At 37.7% G+C, this 25,869-nt stretch overlaps 2 protein-coding genes across 2 annotated transcripts; both read left to right on the top strand.

The window, feature by feature from the left end:
- Window positions 1-488: 488 nt before the first annotated feature.
- On the top strand, window positions 489-15,050 carry psmg1 (proteasome assembly chaperone 1). Its single transcript, XM_004076777.4, has 7 exons — window positions 489-697; window positions 4,028-4,131; window positions 5,598-5,743; window positions 8,102-8,164; window positions 8,802-9,000; window positions 13,889-14,019; window positions 14,884-15,050. The coding sequence occupies exons 1-7, from the start codon at window positions 579-581 to the stop codon at window positions 14,959-14,961; spliced, it is 840 nt and encodes a 279-aa protein (XP_004076825.1). The 5' UTR covers window positions 489-578; the 3' UTR covers window positions 14,962-15,050.
- A 625-nt stretch (window positions 15,051-15,675) lies between these two features.
- On the top strand, window positions 15,676-25,679 carry ccdc15 (coiled-coil domain containing 15). The gene is made up of 10 exons (XM_011483908.3): window positions 15,676-16,068; window positions 17,035-17,184; window positions 17,702-17,785; window positions 19,857-19,973; window positions 20,101-20,175; window positions 21,574-21,687; window positions 21,757-21,860; window positions 22,404-22,595; window positions 23,727-23,875; window positions 23,958-25,679. The coding sequence occupies exons 1-10, from the start codon at window positions 15,889-15,891 to the stop codon at window positions 24,005-24,007; spliced, it is 1,215 nt and encodes a 404-aa protein (XP_011482210.1). The 5' UTR covers window positions 15,676-15,888; the 3' UTR covers window positions 24,008-25,679.
- Window positions 25,680-25,869: the final 190 nt, after the last annotated feature.

Here is a 25,869-nt window from a genome sequence, read left to right as displayed (position 1 = left end):
TCTCAGATTTTTTACTTTTCTTCTCTGAATGCTCACATGAATCTCAGAATTCTGATTTTAAAAAAAAAGTCAGATTTTTTTTTTCTGGCCTTTTATTATCATTTTTTATCCATGGCCCAAATCCTATTTTGTTATCTTGGTAAAATCTGATGGAAGTCTCTATAAAAATTTCTTCCTGAATGACTTATCTAAAATGCATTTTAGAGATAGACAGAAACACTGGAAGCGAATCACAGAAAAATGCACAATATACACAATATAAGAGAATTAAACACTCCTGGTTAAGTCACAACATTTATACATTACAGTACATAATATTCGCAACAATTTCAAGAAAAAAACAGTCTTTTTGGGTTTATTATTTTTATTTTATTATTCTTATTTATTTATTTTTTTGTCTGCAAATAAATAGGACTTTGATTTCAACTGTTTTGTTTAAGAAGGAATATAGAATAAATCAAAGGGACTTTATTTTGAAAACATTTCCGGTGCCGGAGGAAGTTGTAGACTGACGTCACAGCGCCTGGTGGGAAAAATCAGTTGCTAAACTTTCAGTTTCTTTCGCAAATCTTGCCGTTATGGCGACATTTTTCGGTGAAGTTTTATCTGTGTGTTCACGGGCCGTGGAAGAAGAGGACGAGGACTTTGTAGAAAACGAAGAAGATGAAGAAATCCGCAGAGAACTAGAGAAAAAGAGGTAAATCCTGTTAGTCATGTAGCACGTTTGGAAATCTTTAAATGTAGTTTGTTCACGACTTAAATAAGCAGGAAATGTGTGGAAAATGTGTAGATGGACCTCATGTACACACACACACACACACACACATACATATATATTTTCATTTGTTTATTGTTTAATATAAACATTCTGGTGCTGGTTTGTGAGGAAGCAACTGCTAGCAAAGCTAACATGACACATGTGTTTTTAGCAACAACTTTAATGAAACGCCCCCCACTCACATTAAAAATACATTTCTGAGCATGTTCTAAAACGTTGGGCAAAAAAACAACAAGAAGAGAGAGCTTGATACGTACAACTTCTGTTAGCTGATGCTTTGACCCAAATGCCCCTGTGCTGTTTAAAATATTTATTTAAAAAAATAACCAATATAGGACTTAATCTGAATTTAACAAATAATAAATGCATTTAGGATGGTAGTGTTTTGTGTGCAGTGGAACAAATGGAATCTGGAACGAATTTTCAGTCTGATTACACCAAACCGGATTCTGGTCCAGGATCAGTAACTGTTCTCTGAGACATCTTTGGAGGTGGTCTTGGTTCGTTTCCAATCGGACTGAGCTCCGGTTAACTCTGGGTTTTCTTCGGCAGAGCAACTTGACCAAAACATCCACCGTTGCCGGGCATTACAGGATGAAAACACAAATGCGGAGCAACGATGAGACACAGCAACTCATTGACATTTGGTTGGATAAATGCAGGCTCATTGAAACTACTTTTAACGAGATGGACATTGCTTCCCACACGGTTTACAATTGTAATATGTCATAAACACTTATCAGCGTTACTTCTCTCCTCAATAACCATCTTTCAGCATGCCCCCGCCGTACCAAAGTAGCAAAATAAAAAAATTGTTGTACCTAACGTTGATGCAGAGGATTAAAATTGGTCCGTGAAATATAAAGTTTCAATAAGTGAACTATTCTGACAAGAATTGCAAGAGCAAGACAATTTCTGCCTCTCATTGCTTTGCTCCACCCTTGTTTTTCCTGACCAATGAATTAAGAGATCTTTAGTCATGTGGTTTTCTTTACAAGCGTTAGTCTGGAACAGGACATAAGACATAGTTTCTGCAGAGCAGCAGTAGTTCGTCAGAATTTCACCTCTGAGTCTTGGGCGGGACTGTTGGCGCAGAGCAACCCGCCCCCTTCTTTCACCTGAGTAGGGTCGCTAATAAGTGTTTATGACAGATTTTTATGAGAAGCAATGTGTATCACGCTAAAAGTTGTTTTGATTAGCCTAAATTCACTCGATCACATTTCAATAAGTTGCCGTGTCTCATTGTTGGGGTGTTATGGCATTATTTTAAGATAATTCTGTTAGGAACTACAAGGTAGCTTTTAGGGTGACGTCACAGCAGCCCTGATGCGTGTACAGAAAAGAGTGTTTCCCCTGTGTTAAACTAAGGTCTAACAAATAAACAGTTGGACCCTTTTTTTCCTGTTTGATAACACGGCAATTGTTGCTTTAGATTTGTCCGCGGCTCATTTGTTTACATCATTCCTACTCTGTCTTTTTCGTCCGCTACTGTTTTGGTCCAGTTGTTCCTCTCCGGGAACGGACTGTATTCTGACCGAGGAATCTCAGAGTGAATCGAAGCTCAGCCTGATTGGAAACGAACCAAGACCACCTCGAAAGATGGGTCAGAGAGTGTTTCCTTCCTGGTCTCGGATCAGGGTCCACTCGGGTGTATTTAGACTGAAAATTTGTTCTGGATCATCGGGGGAAACAAACTCTGGTTGATTTCAAGTGAACCAAATGTGTCCAGTCTGAATAAGGTAGAGTCCAAACAGGGAAAAAGGGTCCAACTGTTTATTTATTAAAACATATATTTTAACACCGTTAAAAGAAGCTTCTTACGTGCTTTTCTGCGTCTCGCTACGCGGCGATAGGCAGTGCTGTTACATTGTCCTTAAAGCTTCCTTGTAGTTTATCAACAGAATTCTCTTAAAACATGCCATAACACCACAACGATGAGACACAGCAACACACTGAACTGTGGTGAATTAGGAACAACTTAAAACAGCTTTTAACGTGATCCACTTTGCTTCTCACACTGTTTTCCTGACAATCTATATCTGTCATAAACACTTATTAGTGTACCTTCTTGGCTATTTTCTAGGCAATAACCGCCCTGCAGCACGCCTCCACTGGCAAGTAAAAAGTGCTGAGCCTGACTATGATTCAGGCGTTCAAAATTTGTGATTGAAATATAAAGTTTGAATCTATCCCGACACAAACTTGCACACAAACTTGAAGTCCTACACACAACGTGCAGGACTTCCAAAACTTCTGCCTCTTGTGGCTTTTCCCCGCCCTCGTAATTCCTGGCCAATGACTGAAGAGATATTTTGTCATGTGGTTTTGTTTACTAGCTTTGGAACAGAACAGGAAAGTTCGTTAGACGACAGTCCGGTCTGAACCGAATGAAGTGGCTCGTTCAGCTTTTCCTGCAAAGACAAAAAGAAGTTACGCTGTTGGCTGAAATTTTATTTGTTTTTCTTTCATTCATGTATTTTAGAAGATCAGTTAAGTTTTTAGGTGTTAAAGCTTCAGTGGTAAATGCTGAAAACTTCCAAACCAAATAACAATGGTAATATTTTTGTATTTTGAAGGGTCATGTTTAGGTCTTCTGCCTTTTAATTTTCTGATGGGCCAAAGTTTACCTGACAACTCAAGATGTTGTGAAAATAGGAGGTGTAAATGTAAATCTACTAGATACAAAGCAAGAATTACCACACTGCGGCAGGCAGTATCTGTAAACAATTATCTCTGCTGCACCGACATACTGTCAGGTGTCTGTCTACGGCGTGAAGGTGGCTAAAACCAAACGCATTACTGCAACAGCTGACGATGAATCTTCACTTACATTTTCGTTTGAACGGCTTTTAGAGAGATGTTGCTTCTCCCGTCCCGCGTGCACATTACGCCGTTGCCTTGTCTCCAATGACTGATGGGTTTGCTTTGTTTTCCCATTTATCTCTTGAGAGTGGGCCGAACCCAAACACTTCAGTTTAAAAGCCGGCCATGCTGCAGCACAGAGTGCTTAGGAGAGCTTTCATAAAATCTGACTAATAGGTACGCCGTGTTTCAGTGGCTGTTCCTGAAATTTAAATGTAATTAGAAGCAAACAAACAAAAACAAAAAAATGTTGACCATGGCGTAAAAAACGGAAAAGTTCAAAAGCATCTTGCTTGTAAATGATAATGGAATAAAAGCTGCCCTTTTCTTTAATGATCACCAGAACATTATAAATAATTGTTTCTAAACTTCATCTCCATTCTTCAGGGAGGTAAACCTGCTCTGGAATCCCGAAACTTCGCAGTCGCTGGCGTCTGGAAACAAACTCCAGTGTTCAGATTTCTTCCTTGCTGTGGGACACAATGCTGCCAGTAAGTATTGGGGGCAAAAACGTGCGCCTCCCATTTATTTTCCTGCGCCTTTAACATTAGCAGAGGTCCTTCATAGCTGCTGGCTGGGCGTCAAACAATTTGCCAGAAAGCGAACATTTAGGTTTTTACTACAAAAGAGCAAATAGTTGACAAAAACAAGCTGCTGCCGGATTGGAGTTATGCCAAGAGTCCAACTCTTCTCTGCGTTTTATTAGATCTCCTGGGCATCATTTTTAGTTCTAAAATATTTTAAAATTTAAAGACACCACAGAGAAAGGGGAAGTTGAAGACCTTACACTTTAACAGATCATCTTTTCTCCTGAAATTGATTCGCATCCTGACAAGGATCCCCTCCCACAACTCAGCGGTAAATTTCTAATGGACTCCTGCCACTCTGCAGAAACTAGGTCTTAGAAAAAACAACACAGGTTTGTATTTATTTATGGCTAAAACGGAACTATTATGTTTAAAAGACCACTGTGAACACTTTGAAAATAGATCAAGGAAATTGATTGGAGTGGGACTTAACTGCTGCAACCAGGAAAGTTTAAGGATCTGTTTAAGATTTTCTGCTACAGTTTTGCACAAATACAGATCTTGTCATTTTAAATGGTTACTATTAAAAGCTGAATTGTCTTTTTTTCTTTTCTGAAGCACAAATAAGACAAAATATATAAATCATTATAAAAAATCATTAAAACTGATTCAACCCAGAAGGCTTCGTTTTTTATCACTCATTTGAAGAACAGTCTCTGCTTTAAAATGCTCTTTTATTCACATTTTCTAACCTAATCATATGGACACATGCATACTTATCCATTCAGACCAACGCATGTGAATCATTTCATTCAGTCACGCAACCTATTTGTTAAAAGGTGAGACACCTGAGCTCGAGTGAGTGTTTACGTTCTTCCATGGTGGATGATAAAATGTAAAAGGAAAAAGGGAGAGTGCCCCGGTCATCCCCACACCAGGACCCCCACCAAAGCAGCGGTGGTAGCCAGGACCCCCCGCCCTAGATAGAGATAACTGCCCGCCGGGCAATCACATCTGCCACCCAGGTCAGCAGGACCGCCACGGGGGCCCAATGCCAGACAGCAGGAAGGCATAGGGGGACAGAAAGTGCAAGAAAATTTCACGCACAACTTTTCTCACTTTTTTTCCCTATATATATTCACATGACAAATTTTCATCCATGCAATAGCCACAAAATGTCTGTAGTGGCTGTAGGACACGACCCTTACATGATGTTAAATTGCGGAAACGTGCAGGCCTGAAATGAATGTGTAAATTATTAACAAACCCCAAATATTAACAGATCATGAAGACAGTCATTTTCTTAAAATATATATATTTGTTTTCAGATTTGAGATGTCAAAGCAGAGCTTGTCAAAGATGGCATGAGCTGCAGCGTGAATAAAACAGTTTTCCTGTGAGCTGAATACTGAGCGGATGTGTCTTCACAGGCTTCCTGTCAGCGTACGTTCTCAGCTCGTCAAACTGGGACGCAGTTGGACGTGCGTCGGTGTGGAACGAGAGAAGCCGGGCTGTGGCTGGGCAAAGCAGCGAGGAGTCGGCATGTGTTTTCTACAGACATAAGGACATCCCATCAGTGAGTGACGCGCAGAGAAAAAAAAAAGAAGAGCATATGCTTTCTTTTGCCTAACTACCAGTAGACAGAAACGCCTCACTGTTGAACTCTTCAAAATTCTGTGTTCAGAAGTTTTTAAGTGAACACGTTATCACCAAATCAACACAAGATGGCTTGGAATCATTATTCTAACAAAGGATAGTTATGCCGTTGTTAAAATAAAGAATATTTCTGTTTTTGAAAATGGTCAGGGGTTATTTCACACCCAAAGATGAACCTGGAAATCTAGTTTCCGTTAAATAAGCTGTCAGAACACAGACTTCCAGTGGACCGCAGTGTGCGCGGAGGCGTGCGGTTACTTTCTATTTGCCTGCTGTCGGTGGCTCATGATTTAATTGGGATAAACGCAGCAAATGACCACGTTTGAAGCACAGAGCTGCTGTGGAGGCTACAGATTTATCACCTCTTCAGATTCCTGCAGGGATTTAATGTACTGAAGGACAGCAGAAGCAGCTGTGGGCAAAGAATACTGCCACAGTCTGCCATAAATTACACCGCTGCGGGAAATACAGTTACCACCAGGGCTGACTTCAACTTCAAATGACTTCCGTCTTTTACAATATTTTATATAATAATTACATTTTAATAATTATAGTTGATCCTCTTTTTATGCTTTTGTGGATTTTGAGGATATTCGTCCAGTTTAGTTTCAAAATTAAGTCTTTGAAATTTTAAATGGATATAAAGGTGGCCAGTTCCTTGGATGTTGAACAGTCGCACTTTAAACAGTGATAATCAGATGGAAATTGGGGGAGAGACTATGACTCACCTCTGTCACAAGTGCTTGAGGCAAGGCAATTTGTTTCTACATCACTTTAAAGTGCCCAGAGATGATTGCTGTAAAGTGACGAAAATTACAAAAAAAAAAGTCTATTAATTCTGTGGTGCTTTCATGAAAGCTTGATGGAATATTTTACGACTATGCAAAAGATTACAGACAGTTTGAATAATCAAAATCCTGATATTAGTGTTTCCAGTTTGATATGCAGATTGAAATGTGTATAAAGTTTAGATTGGCCAATTTTGTTATTTAATAGGAAGAAAATATTAATACTTTTTAAACTTGTTTCATTGAAGCTACATACATACATACATACATACATACATACATACATACATACATACATACATACATACATACATACATACCGGTACATACATACATACATACATACCGGTACATACATACATACATACATACCGGTACATACATACATACATACATACATACCGGTACATACATACATACATACATACATACATACATACATACATACATACATACATACATACATACATACATACATACATACATACATACATACATTGCATGCATGCATGCATGCGTGCGTACGTACGTACGTACGTACGTACGTACGTACGTACGTACATACATACATACATACATACATACTGTACATACATACACACTGTACGTACATACATACCGTACATACATATGTACATACATATGCCTTAATCACAACCGCCTGCATGGGCAAATACCAGCTCTTTCTAAAAGAAAAGCTCTCTTGATTGATGAGAGCGGTTGCCATAGAAATGTTGACCAAGACCAACTTGGACCAATCAATGCTTACTGACTTCATGTGGCTCAAACGTGGCGCAGTCCATGTTGCAAAAAAAATGGCGACTTAATTGACTTCGCTGGTTTAAAACTAAGGACTCACTCAGTCCAGTTCTTATATATTGTCAATAAATGCAACACCTCTCCAAACCTTGTTTCATTTGTGTGTATTGGACAGTTTTTGTATATGTTTGTAACTGTTGCCACATTAAGTGATACTTGTATTGTTTCTTACTGTCATTTGCCAGTTTTTAGAGTCTCACTCTGATCATCTTTTGATCTATTTCAAAGCGTTCCCAGTGATCTCTTAATTATGATTACGTGTTTCACTTTTAGCCTAAATCAAAAAGCCTGTGACGTTTTTAGGACATAGTTTTATGCAGAGCGGCAGTAGTTGATAAGAAATTTGCTTCTTAATTGTGGGCAGGACCGCTCCCGGTTGCTGAGAGCTCAAAAGAGGAAGCTTCTGACCCGTCCAGCATATTTTCAACGTCACAAATAAACCCCTTTTTTCGTATGCTCTTGATTCACACAATTTACCGGTAAATAAAGAAAAACTCAGAAATGTCATTTTGAGCTTACGTTTCTTATATAAATGCTCATCATCAGAAAAAGCCCAGAGAACATGTTTAAAGCACCAAAAACACATTTTTTTGTCTGAGTGGGTCTTTAAGTACTGTCTGTTTTCCTGCTGAGTTGTTTTTTTAAATATGTCCGCACGTTTGTCTTTGCAGGTGCTGATCTGCAGAGTGACCTGCTACATTGCAGAAGACCAGCTTTTTCAGTGGACGGAGAAGGTCGGTGATGTTTATTGCAGATGTTTCGGGCAGCAGCTGCTTCTCCTCAGCTTGTAAAAGCGTTTCAAATTTACAGCTGGCCCACCTTTTTTTTTTTTTTTAACTCTCACTCAAGATGCGGCGCAGCGTGGCAGCAGGAGGACATAATTAGCATCTGTTAATTTGCTGCGGTGTTAAAAGAGCGTGAGACGTGATTGTATTGATGGTAAACATAACAAGACATAAATATGTAAATACGGCCTGCTGTACACATTCAGACAGGATCAGGTTTCTAATGCGTTTCACACAAGGAGAACAATTATGATGGTGGACTGATAATTGAGGCAATCTTGAGAATCAGATGCTACTTTAAGCCTACAGTTTGGAAGAATTTGTTGTGCATCAGAGAGCCAAACCCAGATTTCACACTTTGGGCTTTGTTTTTTCAAAGCTCGTAAAGGAAAGATTGGAGAAATTATCGCGTTCTCGTCTGCTGCAGCACAAGTTTAACCAATAAATCCTATTTTCTACTAAAGATTTTTTGTTTGTTGTGCTTCTGGAATATTCTCGTGGCGTTTAATGAATAATTTCTGTTGGAAATGTGTGCCTTAATAGGCACTGAAGAAGGTGGTCATATTGTGACACTGTCGCTTTGCAGGTGTTCGACTGTGTGCAGCACAGGGGGCTGAACGTGACTGTGCTGTCAGACAGCTCTGTGGCTGATTACAAGACAGAAAATTATCTGTCCAGCAGCTCTGCTCCCTTCCTGCGCTCTCTCCACACCGCTGCTTTCAGTGATCAGCCTGTCTGCCAGTCACTGGAGCAGCCCAACATAGTCACAGGGCTTCCAGCAGCAGGTACGCTCCCAGCTTCTCTTACCTCAAGGGTGACATATCCTCTGCTTGTGCTTTGTCTCACATACAGTGGGGCAAAAAAAGTACTTTTTCAGCCACCAATTGTGCAAGTTCTCCCTCTTAAAATAATGAGAGATGCCTAGAATTTCCATCAAAGGTTAATCTCAACTATGAGAGATAAAAGAAGAAAAAGAAATGCAGAAAATCACACTGTCTGATTTTTAAAGAATTTATTTGTAAATTTTGGTGGAAAAATAAGTACCGGTATTTGGTCACCTACTAAGAAGCAAGATTTCTGGATCTCACAGACGTGTAACTTCTTCTGTAAGAGGGTTCTCTGTCCTCCACTCTTTACCGTCTAGTAACGGCACCAGTTTGAACTTGTTTTATATATAAAAGACACCTGTCCACAACCTCAAACAGTCGCACTCCAAACTCCACTATGGCCAAGAATAAAGAGCTGTCTAAGGACACTAGAAACCAAATTATGAACTTGCAAAAGGCTGGGAAGAAAGATTTAGGGGATCTGTACAGATCTCAAACGTGAGGTTAAAATGATCTCAAGAACAGTGAGCAAAAATCCCAGAACCACACGGGGGGACCTAGTGAATGACCTGCAGAGAGCTGGGACCAAAGTGACAAAGGCTACCATCAGTAACACACTACACCACCAGGGACTCAAATCCTGCAGTGCCAAACGTGTCCCCCTGCTAAAGCCAGTACAGAGCATTTGGATGATCCAGAAGAGGATTGGGAGAATGTCCTGTGGTCAGATGAAACCAAAATAGAACTTTTTGGTATGAACTGATAGAATGCCGACTTGCACCCAAAGATAACCATACATACTGTAAAGCATGGGGGTGGAAACATCATGCTTTGAGGCTGTTTTTCAGCAAAGGGACCACGTCGACTGATCCGTGTAGTGAAAGAGTGAATGGGGCCATGAATCGACAGATTTTGAGTAAAAACCTCTTTCCATCAGCAAGAGCATTGAAGATGAAACATGGCTGGGTCTTTTAGCATGAAACAATCCCAAACACGTGTTGCCCGGGTAGCTAAGGAGCAACTTTGTAAGAAGCATTTCAAGTGTCTGGAGAGGCCTAGCTAGTCTCCAGATCTCAACCCCATAGAAAATCTTTGGAGGGAGTTGAAAGTCTGTGTTGCTCAGCAACAGCTAAAGAACATCTCTACTCTAGGGGAGATCTGCATGGAGGAATGGGCCAAAATAAGAGCAGCAGGTTGTGAAAACCTTGTGAAAACGTTTGACTGCTGTCATTGCCAACAAAGGGTATATAACAAAGTATTGAGTTGAGCTTTTGTTATTGACCAAATACTTATTTTCCACATAATGTACAAATAAATTCTTTAAAAATTAGACAATGTGATTTTTTTTTTTTCTCTCATTTTGTCTCTCATAGTAGTGGGTTTAGGGGCTGTCATCTGGACTTGGTTTTAAAAGTTAGAAGACGTTTCACCTCTTATCCAAGAGGCTTTGTCAATTCTGAAATGGCTGGTCGAGGAGCTGGTATATATGCGCTCATGGGGGAGGAGTCAGACCTGAAACTGGATGGTATTGTCAACTTAGCCTACATGGTTTCGGGTCGTTAAGAGTGTAGGCTAAGTTGACAATACCATCCAGTTTCAGGTCTGACTCCTCCCCCATATATACCAGCTCCTCGACCAGCTATTTCAGAATTGACAAAGCCTCTTGGATAAGAGGTGAAACGTCTTCTAACTTTAAAAACCAAGTCCAGATGACATCCCTTAAACCTACTACAATGGAACCAATCTGGATGAATGAGAGTCTTCATAGACATCTTTGTATCTCATAATTGAGGTATACCTATGATGAAAATTACAGGCCCCTCACCTTTTTTAGTGGAAGAACTTGCACAATTGGTGGCTGACTAAATACTTTTTGCACCACTGTATGCAATAAATTCAGTGCCAAACATGCAGTTTCTATCTCCAATACTGCAGAAAATGTTTGTTTTTTTTAACACAGAAAAAGCTGTTTTCATAAATATTATTTTCTAAACCCATGTTTCTAATCCTCACATGAATCATGGATTTGAAAACACGATGATTACTTTGGCATAGTTAGGATTTGTACAATAATTACTCATCAAATTTGTTTTCTAATCCCATCCAAACAACAGTGTTTGACAAGCTGCTGTTGTCCTGCTGTTTATTAAAACCGTCAGCTATCAAACACCAAGTTGGAACAAAATCAAATGTACATTAAAGGGACATGTTACTGTAGAAATGATTACCTTACAAATGGAGGGAATGACCTTTTTGACCCATAAACCAATGATCAGGGCTGTGGATTGTTACACAAATGGCGGTTAGATTTGTGAATCAAGATCAACGATTCACAGATCAAACCACAATTCTTCCTAGAGATGTCCTGAATCAATTACGTGATCTGAAATGGAGCCACGTAGTCTAAGATTCCCTCTGAATTGGATGTTGTATCCCAATCAGGGTCCAGATATTTATTTTATCCTTATTTTTTTGATCAGTTTGTTATTTATTTAAAATAAATCCCCTAGTAGGATTCCATATGTCATGAACGGATCATTTTATTACCATGAAGTGCAGCAAAGGTATCGGGATGTGTTTTCATTTCGATCCAGTTTTGTACATTTGTTTAGGCAACTTGTTTAATTATAAATATTTTAATTCGTTTTTTTAGTTTTTTTTATCTTGTTTCAAGTCATTGCATCCTTGTTTCCTGGACCACCTTTACGTTCCCCATTTCCTGTTCTTTTGTTTTACCGTCTGCTTTTCAATGCAACAGCTTTTATTTACGTTCAAAGTTGCAGCAACTTGTTATGATGATGGGAAAGTTGGACTGCTGTTTAAAGTTCTCGACATCACATCCCACAGACTCTCAACGGAGCACAGTCTGGACTCTGTGGTGGAAAATCCATTTGTGAAAATGGTGGTTCATGGTCCCTGAAGCACTCTGCCTTAATTTGACCTTAATGGATCCTGGCTTTGTCATCTTAAAATACATTAATGCCGCCAAGGAGGAAAAATATCTATTGATAAAAGTACATAGTCATTTAGTACTTCCTGGCTGTCTGCTGACATCTTTTTAGGAAGAGGAGACGCATCAAGTCGCTGAACTTGAGGCTGACTGGCTAATAGGAGCCCAGATCATAACACTTCCCCCTTAGGACGCACTGCCGGCATTAAGCAAGATCGATTTAACCATTTAACTCCTTTCTGTTATTACTGTAAAGCTTCCGCCTCTCAAACACCAAATAAACGTCTTTCTAGAAGATGGTATTCATCAAAAACCTTTCAGGTTTTGATGTTGTGCTAAAAAGCTTCCATTTTAATATTTCCTACAATGTATTCAGCTTTTTATTAACAAGTGGGTTCACTGATAATAAAACGTTGCATGTGGCCGCAGACTTTGCCTTATAGCATTGTTTTTATAAGGAACTAGTTATTCACGACAACAGTTTTTAAATTAAAATAACTATTTTTGTGTTTAGAAATCTGGAATAAAAGGTCAAAAGAGAGAAAAGTAAGGATAGTAAACACAATTCCTATCACACATTTAGTTAGTTTTAGAATAAATTAAGTGAAAATTTTCTTTAGTTGTTTTATAGCTGGGTTTTTTTCAACTTTTTTTGTGGCAAAGTGCACTTAATCCTTTAATTATCACAATCTACACCACCAACTGAAAATATAACAACTTCTATCAAAGTGTCTTAAATAAAAATAAAAACAAAACAAAAACAAAACCTTCTTTTATGCTCTTTTTGTGTGAATCCTTTGCCTTTTTAGACGAACAGAGTTAACGTCCTGGCAATAAGACCAATTAGGTGAAATTGTATAATTTCCAACGGCACACCTTACAACACACTGGTAGAAAAACACTGTTTTAGAATTTTGTTTAAATTCGCGAGCTTGATTTATAACTTTGAAAAAAAAAAACAACATTGTAAAATATTTTGGGTGTAGTTAGCAAAAAACAAACAAAAAAAACCTCAGTTGTCAAGGAAGTCCAAAGGTTTTCTTTTGCAGATTCTTCAAAAAAATTACATAGACCTGTTCGTCACCCTCAGGTGACAAAGATATAAAATGGTTGCTATGGAGATAAAACCATTCTTTTTCTTATGAATTTATCATACGCAGCTCTGACCAGGGGGGCAGGGGCAGAGGGGGAGTGTGAGGGAGACATGAGGGTAGCAGCTACAGACTATACCACGTCGCTTTCAGCTTTCATTTTTTTTTTTAACTTTATTTAACAAACCAAAACATGTAACAGGAGAGACGTACTAAAAGCATGGCTATAGTTTCACCAATTACAAAATAATGAACCTGCCTTGTTATGGCATTATTTAAAAAGCACATTTCCTTTGTCGTTGGCTGTAACTTAAATACACTAAACTCACAGAAGCGTTATAATAGCAAACAGGAAATGCTGGATATCCATCCCGAATGTATCATTGGGCAGATTTGCTTTCTAACGTGTCCCTTTGAGGTGTCCTTGTGGGGAAAAACATGAACTTCCCATTGATCCTGATGTGTGTAAGTGGAGAAAACAGTTACTCAGGACTAATGCGCCTGCCAACTGAATAAAATGTGGAGCCATTATGCTCCACTGCTCTCAGGGAGCCCACATAGTCCTGCATCCTGATTAGGTTATTTTAGTGTGTTCACTTACAGACACTCAATCCAAGCAAACAGATGTGTCACCTGGATAAAGAGTTGGAGTCTTCATCACAGATGCGTTACCCACCTGCAGTCAGACATGTTCATTTGTCATCAATTGTTCCATTGTGTGGTGCTTAGATAATCTTGCATTGTTCTCTTTTGTATGTCGCTTTAAATAGATGACTAAAATGTCATTGTTTTTGTTTTTAACCAGTGCTGAACCACTGCCAGGTCCACTGCATTGCTGCTGTTGTTTATCAGTGTTACAGTGATGTCATTGGCCCCGACTCTGTCACCATGGAGACCTATATGCCTGTGTTAACCAAACTTGGCAAAGTGATGCAGGTGAGCCTCCCGTTGTCTATATGCAAATGCCTTTTGAATAAAAGTCACAAATGTCCAGCATCATCGGATTCTGGCCAGAACCCAGCCTGTGATTAAAGTGCAGGTTCTGACCGCTGATGGAGTTGAATTTTATAGTTGAATCTATTGGTGCCAAAAAAGTTTTTTTTTTTTGTTGTTGTTGCCATTTGAGTCAGTCAAGTTTCCACAACTCCAACTTTATGCGCAAATTTGCTATTTTATTTTATGTCCGTTGAGGGTTGTCCAACAGGTTTTCATGGTTTCATTTTTACAGCTCTGATGAGCTTTAACAGCTTTACTTGTGGAGAGGAGGCCAAATCTGAGCACTTCATTTTCATGAGAAAAACTGCTGCCAATTTAATAAATAATACAGAATTTATGATGGAGATGGCTGTACAGTAGACTCGCCTTTCAGGCATCTTGAATTCCACCTGACCAATTGTAAGAAGTGTCAAAGTTAACATTCAGGTTACTTTTTTCTGTGATTAAAAACTTCTTAAAGAACTTTTAGTACTTTGCGCTAGCTTCCCGTAGTCAAATGGAAATGTAATTCTTCAGCTGATTTTCTCCACATGGTGATAATGTAGAGTTATTACCGGTAATTAATAAATGATGGAGGTGTTCATCTGGATTTTTCAGAAATAACATGAAAATTAAACGTTTTAAAACATTTTGTGAAAGCATTGTATAAAAATATACGCAACCCAGAGAGAATACTTTAAGTATTTCTTGTATTTCTCAAAAGTTCTCACTTTTTGGCTAATTCTTTTCAATTTACCGGTATTGGTATGAATTTTTATTCAATTTTTTTCTTTTTATTAACATTGTCTGTTCCTTTCTCCTCAGCTGGACCAGCCTCCAACCACAGATGTCTTTCGCAAGTTTGTCAGAACCACAGATATTCAGAGTAACCTTTATATTTGAGTGCCCATGTTGAACACTCAGTAAATTCTTTTTCACTGTAAGGTGGTCTTATGGTTTTTTTTTTAATAAATACATTGAAAAGATGAAAACTTCTGAAAATGTCCTAGTCGCAGTTATTTCTTGGAATAAAAAACACGTCAAAATTCCTGTTTCTGTGATAAACGGTGTAAAAGTAAAAATAAATGTAGACAAAAAAAATATTCATAAAAAGCAATTAAAAGCTTTGTGGATGTCCTAGAATGCTGTGGAATAATCTACATGCAGAATGAAAATATTTTTTTCTATATTTTGCAATATATTATGTCTGCATTAAAATTCAAAGTGGGCATTGTGGAAGATTAGGCTTAGCATCTCCAAACTTTTTATGTTGCTCCACCTGCTGGTTTTGAGCTGTACTTTAAAACCCCATTTTTCTGCAACTATGACAGCTGGGTTTATCTTACTTTACTAGTTTATTTTTATTTACTAAATGGGCTTGCTAGATAATGTTTTGTGTGTTTTAATATTATTGTCTATAAGGCACCGTATTTTTTAAAAATCTATTAGTAGTTTGCATTTATGTATTTCATATATATTAAAAAAAAACTTAACACTTGTTTAGATGTTTAAACAATTTTAACGTAAAATTTTCTCGTAAATTTATTTTCTTTAATTTGTTCGTTGCTGTATTTTTTCCTGTTCTGTTGTGCAGTGGGTCCTCCTCGCCACAGGGGGCAGTCATGAGCTGGACCTCCTCTGGTCTCAAAGAAAATGAGCGAAACTCAAACAACTTGGTAGTTCTCGGTTGCACCTCCGTCCATCGGGTTCTAACCATTACATTTGCTCGGGCGAGACTCAATTACTTCAATCCCTTTATTTATATTTTAAAAGGTGAAAAGGCTCCACGGTAATTTCTGTAAGTGCCTGTTCAAAGCAACTAAGTTACTAATGAGTGCTAAACGGGTGAGAGGTCCAGCAGCAAACCGACGCAGCAGCAGAGCTCCGGTCAGGAAGAACGCGGTAAACCGAGTCCCCGCATCCAGCAGGGTTTTGGCCGAGAGGAACCCCGCAGTGGTAGCTGTAGGAGCCTGGGTCGAAGAGGGACAGGATTTCCCGGAACACCCGTCGGTGAGTTTTATGCTAACACACCAAGCTAGCTTTTGTTTGTGTGTTTCTAGCAATGGTTTCTAGGTTGTAGGACAGATGGGAGGGGACAAATGCACGTCACGGTGTAAGCAATACACTGTCGTTGTAAGGTTAGTTTTTTTTAAGAAGAAAACATATATATTTTTAAAGTTGGCAGATGAATTGATTTGATCTTTAAGCAGTTTATTTTTGTCATGGTCAGACAAGAAAAAGATTAAAATAATGGGAGCTCCACTGTTTTTTTCAGTTCATATCACTTATTTAATTTAATGGGAAAAAAACAAATTGGTTTTAGGATAGAATAATATTTTCTTTACAATAGTATTAATTGAAAAGCATCAAATTAAATCATGAACTGAGTTTTGATTTAAAAAAAAAACAAAACTATTATTTTTATACAGTAATTATATATTTTTAAAATCATATATACTTTGACAACATCCATATTTTAAGTTTGCCCTATTTATAGTATGTGTAGTAACACTAAAAATGTGCTGTGACGTGTACCATTGTCAAAAAGCTGGTTATTTCACTAGGTGAAAATAGTTAACCAGCTCATTATTTATTATCCCCAAGTTTGACGTATTATTCATCTAGTTATTACGTTGTTTTTTTAGATTTCAATTTTTTTTCAAAATAAATAAACATTGTAGTTTTTTGAAAATTTAAGGATTTGATTTATCAATGTACATTTCCTAAGTAAAGTTCAGTTTAATATTGATTTATTTACAAAAAAAAAACTTAAACTATATCAAGTATTTCATTATAGATAAACTTAGACATGTAAATTAAAACTCGCTTCATAATAACTCAGTTATTGAACTCTACATTTGACCACAATATCCAGGGGTTTAAAATACATTTTTCTTGTTTTATTTTAATAAATAATCTTGTTGCAGTTCTTAAAACAAGGCCCTGTTGAAACTGGTCTCTCTTTGTCTGTTGGAGGCTCTTGCTTTGCTGACTGAGGAGCTGCAGGCAGAGAAGAAAAGAATAAATGAAGAAAGCCTTAGACGATTTCAAGACGAAGTGCGCCGCCGTCTGGCAAAACGAGCACAAGTCTGCGAGAAGGGACAACAACTTCATCCAAATGCCGGGGTAAAGTCTTCTACTTTTGAAGCACCATTGATGCAGTTGATTTGCAAGTCGAGATTATGAAATGTTTTCGTGTGCAGATGTTTTAAATCAGCACAGTTATACTGCAAATGGCAGAAAAAAAATCTAAATCTTTGTAGAACCACAAAGACATAAGAAAACCAGCATATTTTTAAAATAAATATTTATATGAAAGCACACAAACCCAGTGTTATTCAAGATAATTACTTAGCATTCACATTTTTCCTTTACATTAGGCCCATTTATTAGTGAGCAGAAGTTTGGGCAGCACTTCTGGAGTGGTTTGAGATTTAACCTCCCAGTTGAACCCTTTACGGAGGATTTCTGAGCGCTTTTGGTTTGACCCGACTGTGGGTTCGAGTCCCCAGTCTTGCATAAATGGTAAAAAAAAACAACATTTACAATTCACCAAACAGAAGGTGAGTCTGGTGAAACTTCTCCTGCTCTTTCTCGTTACGGTCCAGTTGTGCTGATTGCTTAACTGTTCTGTATTTTCCAGGTAAACCCTGAACGATCAATTCAGTATTATCAGATACGGCCTTGGCGTTTGTCTGCCAGTGAGAAACAGAGGATCTCTGAAGGGGTAAGGCTGTAAGGTGATTTTAAAAAACACAGAAAAAGAAAACCTCCTGTTAATGAATGTGCTTCTAGCTTTAAATTAAATGTGTGGATATTTTACTTCCAAGAGTATAAATCTGACCTTATAGATTATTTTCTACACTTTTCATTTCTGAATTGTGAGACTTTTCAGAAAAATGCTTTTGTGCCGTTTACTGGCGTTATCAAAGTTATTCAGCAAAGTATGTTTTTCTTGACACAAAAGCAGAGTTTGAGAAATATGAAGATCAGGAGTCAGTCAACTGAGATTTTTATATAGATATGTTGGGGAAAAAACAATTAAAGTTAAGGTGGAAGACATTTCCATCTTTCTAGTGAACTGTTCAGGCAACAAAGAGAAATGTCAGTTTGTTCAGATCTTTTGTTCCAGCATTTAATTTCTCAAACAAAACTTTTTCACATTTATTCATGGGCCCATTGGCATGCAATTTTAGTCAGTGATCACCCCCTTCAAAATGTCTTCATTCTAATAAAAGCTTAAGGTCAACCTCAGATGCTGCAGATAGTGCTGCTGTCTACATGTTTGTGATCAGTCTTAACAGTATATTTTCTGAAGAAGACGTTATCGGTTTCCTTTAGAACAGCTTTTCCAAGAAAAGACGTCTCCTCATTTTTCATTGAAAGGTGCAGTAATCTGGTTTGAAACAATAAATCCAGGTTTTACTTAAGTTTCCACTAAAATCAAATAGTACCCCTTAAGTGTCTCAAGATTTTACAAAAAAGCTTTATTTTAAAAGGCTATAATTTCGTTTTATATTTTCATAGTTTTTTTTTCTGACTGTTCTGCTTTCTCCAGTACAATTTTACCTACATTTTTTTAAATTTAATGTGCAAAAGCTCCTCTTTTGTCACAATTGAAACACATCTTATGTTTGTTTACAAAGCAATTGAGATTTCTAAATGAGGAGTAAAAGTGTTATCTTGCACTCAGACAAAGCTGTGAATGAAAACAAAACCCAAAACATAACTTTAAACTTTAACTTTTAAAAAGCCAACATTCTTCTTCTGTTGTTTAACAGAATAATATTTCAAAGAACCTTTTTATCTTTAATAACCACTAAAATGATCTTTTTTTATTTATATTCAAATCATTCCCAGTGGTCTTTTAATTAGGATTATACTGTTTTTAGCATAAATAAAAAACCTGTCGTTTTCTAGGACCTAGTTTCTGCAGAGTAGCAGTAACTCATTAGAAATTTGCCCCTGGGTTATGGGCGGGACTCTTGCCGAGGAGTAAGCCTGTCCGCACTTCTCATCATCCACCTTTTTGCATGCTCCCCCAGCTAATTTACAGCCACTCCCACCCCCAAGCTAACATTTCTGGTGCAACAAAAATGCCGTGCAATATTGGAGCTGTACAGTTTTGAGCCAAATGCCAGCAAATAAAACAGATGTAGTTGTCTACAAGCGGATGCTTCAGATTAAAACGGAGCAGGGAGCTTGTGGCTTGCCGTAGTAACTTGTATGTCTCTCTTACCAGCTTGTTCCAATAGTCCGCTCCTAATCTTAAATAAAGAAATACTCATAAATGCTCATGATTTCCTTTATTTATGTTCTCCAACATCAGAAAATTCCACAAGAACATGTTAAAAACACAGGAAAAAAATTGAATTTTCATCAGGTCTTTAAGAGTTCCCAGCTATTTTGTCTTTGTGTTTGAAACGCTTAAAATGTTACTCGACAGTTTAAAATCATAGTGTACGGTAATAGTTAATCCACCAGAGGGCACTGACTAGTTTTTCTACACTAAAAACACAAAAAGTTTTTAATATTTTAAGAGCTGGAATTTTTTTTTTTTAGGCATTATTGTCGCTAAGCAGCACTTGCCATTAAATTACAACAAGATGTTCTGCTAAAATCCTGTTTTGTGCTTCAATCATGACAAAGTGTCTGTCTGTTACAACTGTTATTTTTATTCTCGTCGGAAAATCCAGTTTCATTCAGAATGATTGTGCCATTTCCTCATATGACTTATATTCATGCTTCAGTTACTAACGTGGAAGTATATTTATTTATTTTCCCCTTCTTTTTTCCAGCCGGATGAAGGCACGAGCAAGGTCAGACTTAGACTTGCTGCCTGTCGACTCACCCAGGAGGGGGAAACGGCATCAGAGCTTCCCGGAGACAGATGGAAGATCTCTCCGACCAGACATGTGAGTGTTTGTGTCGAGCGCTTGGTTCCTCTTTCACATCCACTTCCCATTATTTATTTTTTTCTGAGTGAGCGTCTGCATACGTGTTCAGTTTATAATGAAGAAAAACTGTTGCTTCCCCCAACAGGAAGTTGAATCTCCTATGAGGAGAACAGAGGAGGAGGTTCTCGGTCAACATGAATGTCCTCTTGTTCAACAGAAGGTGATCAATATTTGTGGTTTTTTAAAATACATACTATAGTCAATTATTTTGAAGGATCTAGTACACGTAGTTTGGAGTAAAATAACGTTTATTATTGCAACCAAATCAGTTTTTTATTCAAATAGTATTTGAAGGTACAGATTCATCATATAAGGTTTTGCTAAATGTTCACATTTTCAAAGTAAACCATCAGCACCAGCCGATTTAAAAACAAAAAAAAACGTTTTCTCAATTAAGGTCCATAAAACTGTAAGAAATGAAAAAAAAAGGAGCAGAGAAATCGACTTCACCATGAAAGTCACAATTTTGAAACAGTGATGCATAAAAAAATAAAGATTTAAACTATAATTTGGTTAAAAGCTTCAACGAATCAATAATATGGATCATATGCTGGGTCTTACACGCTCCGCTCACGTTGAGGCTATGATATTTTTCTCTCCTCTTTCTTGGCTTGTAATTCAGACTGTGAGAAGATCATAGAAGATCTTTGTGGTATGGTCTTGATAATAATTACTTTACTTGTATAACCGGTAAAATGTTTTATGTCTTACAGTTGCTAACAGGAACGGCTAAACCGGATAGCGGTGGGCTTCAGGCCAGTTTACTTTCTCGATTTTTTTTTTTGATCAAATCACCACCTGCAGGTTTAACTTTAAATGTAATGTTTACATACGGGAAACCCAGGAACAACATTTAAAGACACAAATTTTATGGCTCAATTAGTACAGGTTTGCTGTAAATGGTATTTGTCCAGGTTACAAGAAATGGTGCATGTGATCTTTTATAGTCCTTTAACTGCATCTGAGTCATGTGGATGAGAGATGTTTGTTTCAGCAAGTCCTCCATAGGCCAAAAACAGTTCACAATGTCTGCAGTCATCACACCCAAAGGACTTTGCTTTCTCTGAAGATCTATGAAATATACAATGTTCATAATGCCTCTAAAAGCTTACCTTAAGAATTGCAGTGTTTTAAGCTAGAAAGACAACAAAAAAGATGTTTTTTTCTTCAAGATTTGAATTCTTGTGGTTTTCTGAATGGGATCCATTCAAGAAAGACAACACAAACTCTATTCATGTAAAACACATCAAAGGATGTGTCTGCTGTTTCAGTGATACTAATACTTTTAGTAGGTTTTATGTTCAAATAGCCTCTTAAGTGTCAATGTTCATCTTTATTGAGCTCTATATGTGCAGAAAACATTCCTTTAATTCCAATTTGTCAGCTTTAAAACTAGACCAAAAATATTTTTCTAATTATTAAAGATGATTGGGTTTTGTTATTAAACTATAAATGATAACATTCTGCTGTTGGTATTTAAAAAAAAATCTCTTTTAAGCATTGTTTATAGATCGGTGCTCAATTTTAGAAATACTGATAAAGATCTTTTGTTTTTCAGATGAGTGGACATGGCCATTCAGATCAGGCTAAATCAAATCCTGATCCAGGTTTTAAGCCCACAACCCCTCTGGTTTCCTGGCCTCTAACTGAGCAACAGGAATTAAAAAAACAGGTAGGCAGCAGGTTTTGAATGCTAACTTGCGTCCTGTCTGACGATAATCCCAAATGTCTGTTTCTGCAGCGACAGTTTCAGTTCCTGATGCACCGACGTCTGGCCATGAGCACCGAACGAGAACAAGTGAAGGAAAACAGACAGCACAGGAAACACCTGCAGAGGTCGGCCAGGTGAGGACGCCTCCGTTGGAGTCCGGGACTTTTTATGTCAGCGAGGCTTGGGTGATGAACCTAGCTAATAGCTTTAGCATACATTTTATTTATAATGAAGCTAAAGTACACTCATGTAAATGTTACTGGTGCATTTAAGGATATTTTTCCCCCAAAAAATTTACACTGCAAGGTTTTTTTCTTCTTAGTTTTTTAGGTAAGAAATTATTTTAGTAATCATTGTTTTTCAGTTTGATCAGTTATGTGAAATTTACTATAAAACGTTGTTTTAAAAAAAAGAAAAATGTAAAATTTAATTCAATCCCATTAAATTAAAGATCAAATTGGGAACTTTTCGTTTGTGAAATGAATCAATTCAGTAGCTTGGTGATAAAACTCTGTCCTAAACCAACAGCAGAAAATATTCTGATGATCAAACGTTTGACTTTTCAAGATGGGAGCTTCTAAATGACGCCTCCCCTAAGCGTTCGGGTTTGCAGGGTCTTGGGTCCAAAACTGGCAGCAAAGGAGTTCATTTTGCCTTGTTTCCTGATCTCACTGAAGGATCAAAGCAGAGAAAGAACAGATTCGTCTGGAGGAAGAGAAAAGATTGGAGGAAGCCCAGCAGCTGGCAGAAGCCAGACACAATCTGGAGGAGCGAGAGCTTCTGATTCTAGAGCGACTGCAGCTGGAGGAAGAGGAGAGAGCCGCCCTTCTGCAGAGCAGAAAACAAGAAGAAAGGAAGAGAGGTGGAAGGTACTCCCAGTGCACCTGCAAGAACACTATTGCAGTTTAGTGAAGCACATTTGAGCTCTGGGATGTTTCACAAACATAAAAAAAAGGATATTTATAGATTTTCCTGAGACTACGCAGAAACATAAAAATATGATGGACGGAATTAGGAAAATTAGGCCTGATCAAGTCGTTACTGACTCGAACGAAACCGGATGTTGTCTCCAGATCAGAATCATATATTTATTTTTATTATTTTGATCAGTACTTATTTCAAATAAATGTCTTAGTAGAAGTAGTAGAAGTCTGCCTATCATAAACGGATCACTGCATTTTACTGCCGTAAAGTGCAGCAGTTTGAGCAGGAGGCGAACAAAAACATCTCGGGAAAGTTAGCAAGATATTCACGGACTCTGACCTCGGGGCTCCATAACGCTTTGAAAAACGTTTAAAACAGACACCAAGTGTCTCTTGCTTTTTGTCTCGACACAAATGACCTACAAAGACAATTTAACAGAAAAAAGATCGGGTTTGTGTTTCTTCCGACAGAGAGACGCAGTGAGACGGCTGCAAAGCAGGCAAAAAGGTGATTTAAAAAAAATAAAACTAAATAAATCAACAATCTCTCATAAATTGTTACATTTATATGAGCTGGTCATGAAAACTCATCATCACATTCATGCCCCAACAACGATTTTGGAAGAAAGTCGATGCTTTTTTAATTTTAATGGAAATATGAATCACATCTGATGAAAAATGTTCTGAACATACTAAGGCTTACAGTCACTGTAGTGTCTCAAATGACTACGTATCACCTTATTGTCCTGCTGCTACAAAGATTTATCTATCTTTTTGAGTATTTTTTATGTAAACAGGAATCATAATTAACCAAAATCAAATGACTGAATCGGATCTGGGACAGAAATATCTAATAGGGCATCCCTAGATGGAACAAATTAAAAAAGTAAAACCATTGTATTTGTACTTCCTGCCTTATGATATTTTAAAAAGAAGTAAGACATTTAAAGTTGAGCAGATGATTTATAGCAGTTTTTGTACTAGCAGAGCTGAAAGTTTAAACACAGTGGGTCCTGGAGTCACGCTTGTTCTATAAGCAACTTGTGCGATTGTGTTGCTGAGGCTGTAACTCTGCAGGTTTGTCGATGCTCTGAGGGCTCAGATGAAGGAGCGTCTGTCTCAGTTGAAGTTGGAGCCCCCCCCTCTGTGCTGCTGTGCATCCTCTTTCTGGGACTCCCACCCTGACACTTGCGCCAACAACTGTGTCTTCCACAATAACCCCAGAGGTAGGGACTGCACCCCGCCCCATCTGCATTTCCCCATCGTATCCTTCCACCCAGCTTCATGCAGGTTTCATGTCTTCCACAGCGTATGCCCGGGCTCTACATTCAACAATGCTGAGTGTAGATCTACAGTGAAGGGACCTGAAAGCTGCATACTGTCTAAGACCAGAACAACTAGTTATTCTAGTTGTGCTGCTGCTCAGTACGTGTCATGGGGCAGTCAGGGCCATGAATTGCATAAAAAAATGCTTTATTCCTTTTACATATTGTCTCTTTATTTCTGAAAACATTTTTCTCATATTGTGACATTTTAAAAATACTGATTATTAGCTTTTTCCTTAAGAGTTATTTCAGTTTTACGGAGGTAGTAATACTTTTATGAGTGAGAATGCCCTTATCCGTGTGAATTTTCTGATATCTGGAAGAAACTTGTAGATGTAGGGTTGTTGTTTTTTTGCCAGCCTTAGTCAAACTCGATGCATTTGTGCTGATAAGCAAAACTAAATTTACAACATCAGCTCTCTGACCTGCTGATATAAGCTCTAATGATACCCAAGCAGCCTCAGAAACAAAACAAGACATGACAGCTTGACCTTTTTCTTTTATTTTGAAATATTTCACCATGGTTTGGGCTGTAATTACAGTTATCTTTTGTATTTGACACTGGGCTCACGCAGCACATTTAGAGTTTGCTGTTTGCTTTAGTGATTTTTAAGAAGCTATTCTCAGGTAGACCTGCTTTAGTTTTTTGGTCTTTTACACTGTTTTTTTTATTGTAAATCCTATTGATCAAAGGAAATATTTATTTACCTTTTAGAAATATTTTATTTATTTTTATTTAACCTTTATTTTGCCAGGAGGATGGGTTGAGAACAAATTCCCATTTACAATGAAAACCTGGTAAATCAAATGCTGCATGTCGCACAAACTTTCTCCAAATGGCAATTGTGATTCTCAGAGTAAAAAGTTGCTTAATCTCTTGCTGCATTGATATAAATTTGTGTAATTTTATCAAGTTTAAAAAACGACTTTACACCATTATCTGTAACTTTCTAGTCATAAGCATGGTGTTAGAGTTACGTAATTATCATTTGCTTAAATGCTATTCTCACCATAATGTGATTGTCTCAGTTCCATCTTTCAGTAAGAAAACTAAGACGTGAGAAGTGCTGACTATATAAGATATGATGTTCCTGTACTGTCTAATTGAATGGCCCACTTTTATGTTCTCAACCCTGGCCACCAATAAAACCAGACTGGATACACTGGGAAGGCAGAACTCCTCTGACAGACGGGCTTTCCCTTCTGCAGAAGTCTAGCAAAAACTCTCATCTCCTGTGTGGTTCTTCTCTTTATTAAGGAAAAAGTCAGAACCCTGACACAAGTCACAGGGTTTCTATCCCTATCTTCTATTAAAAAATGTATATCTAGTGCTTGATTTTTGTTTGACCTACAACTCAGACAGGTTGGACATTTTCTTGTGTTTAGTGTCTAGTTTAGCGTCTCTGTGTCTAGTTTGGGTCTTTAATCCATTTTCACTGTTGCAGTGTTTCTACTGAGTGCAACTGATAAAACTTCTGAAGACAATTCCCATTGTGCCTTATTTCAGCACAATATGTTGCACTATTATTACGTTGAATTGTGGACTTACTGTAGCAAATGTGCCATTGGTTTCCCTTAGTCACTCCACAATAGCATTAACAAATGAATATCTTAAAGACGCAATCCGATGAAAGTTTTCTCTTTGATGTTTTTAACATGTTCTAGTGACACTTTCTGATGATGGAGGACATGTATAAAATTTAGGCTAAAAATGGGATTTTTGAGTCTTTTCTTTTTCAGATCGTGAATCAAGAGTAGACAAAGATGTAGTTTGAAAAAAATTGTATTTGTTATGTATAAAAGTACACTGGGTGGGTGACAAATTCCCTGCTCTGCTCCATTCTGATGTATCCACAGTAAAGGGGACGGGGGGGGGGGGGGGTGCTCTTCTCCAA

The sequence above is a fragment of the Oryzias latipes genome, chromosome 14 (genome assembly GCF_002234675.1).
Source record: "Oryzias latipes chromosome 14, ASM223467v1".
NCBI classification, from domain to species: Eukaryota; Metazoa; Chordata; class Actinopteri; order Beloniformes; family Adrianichthyidae; genus Oryzias; species Oryzias latipes.
Note: the sequence above shows the minus strand (reverse complement) of the source record. Positions and strands in the feature narration are given on the sequence as shown.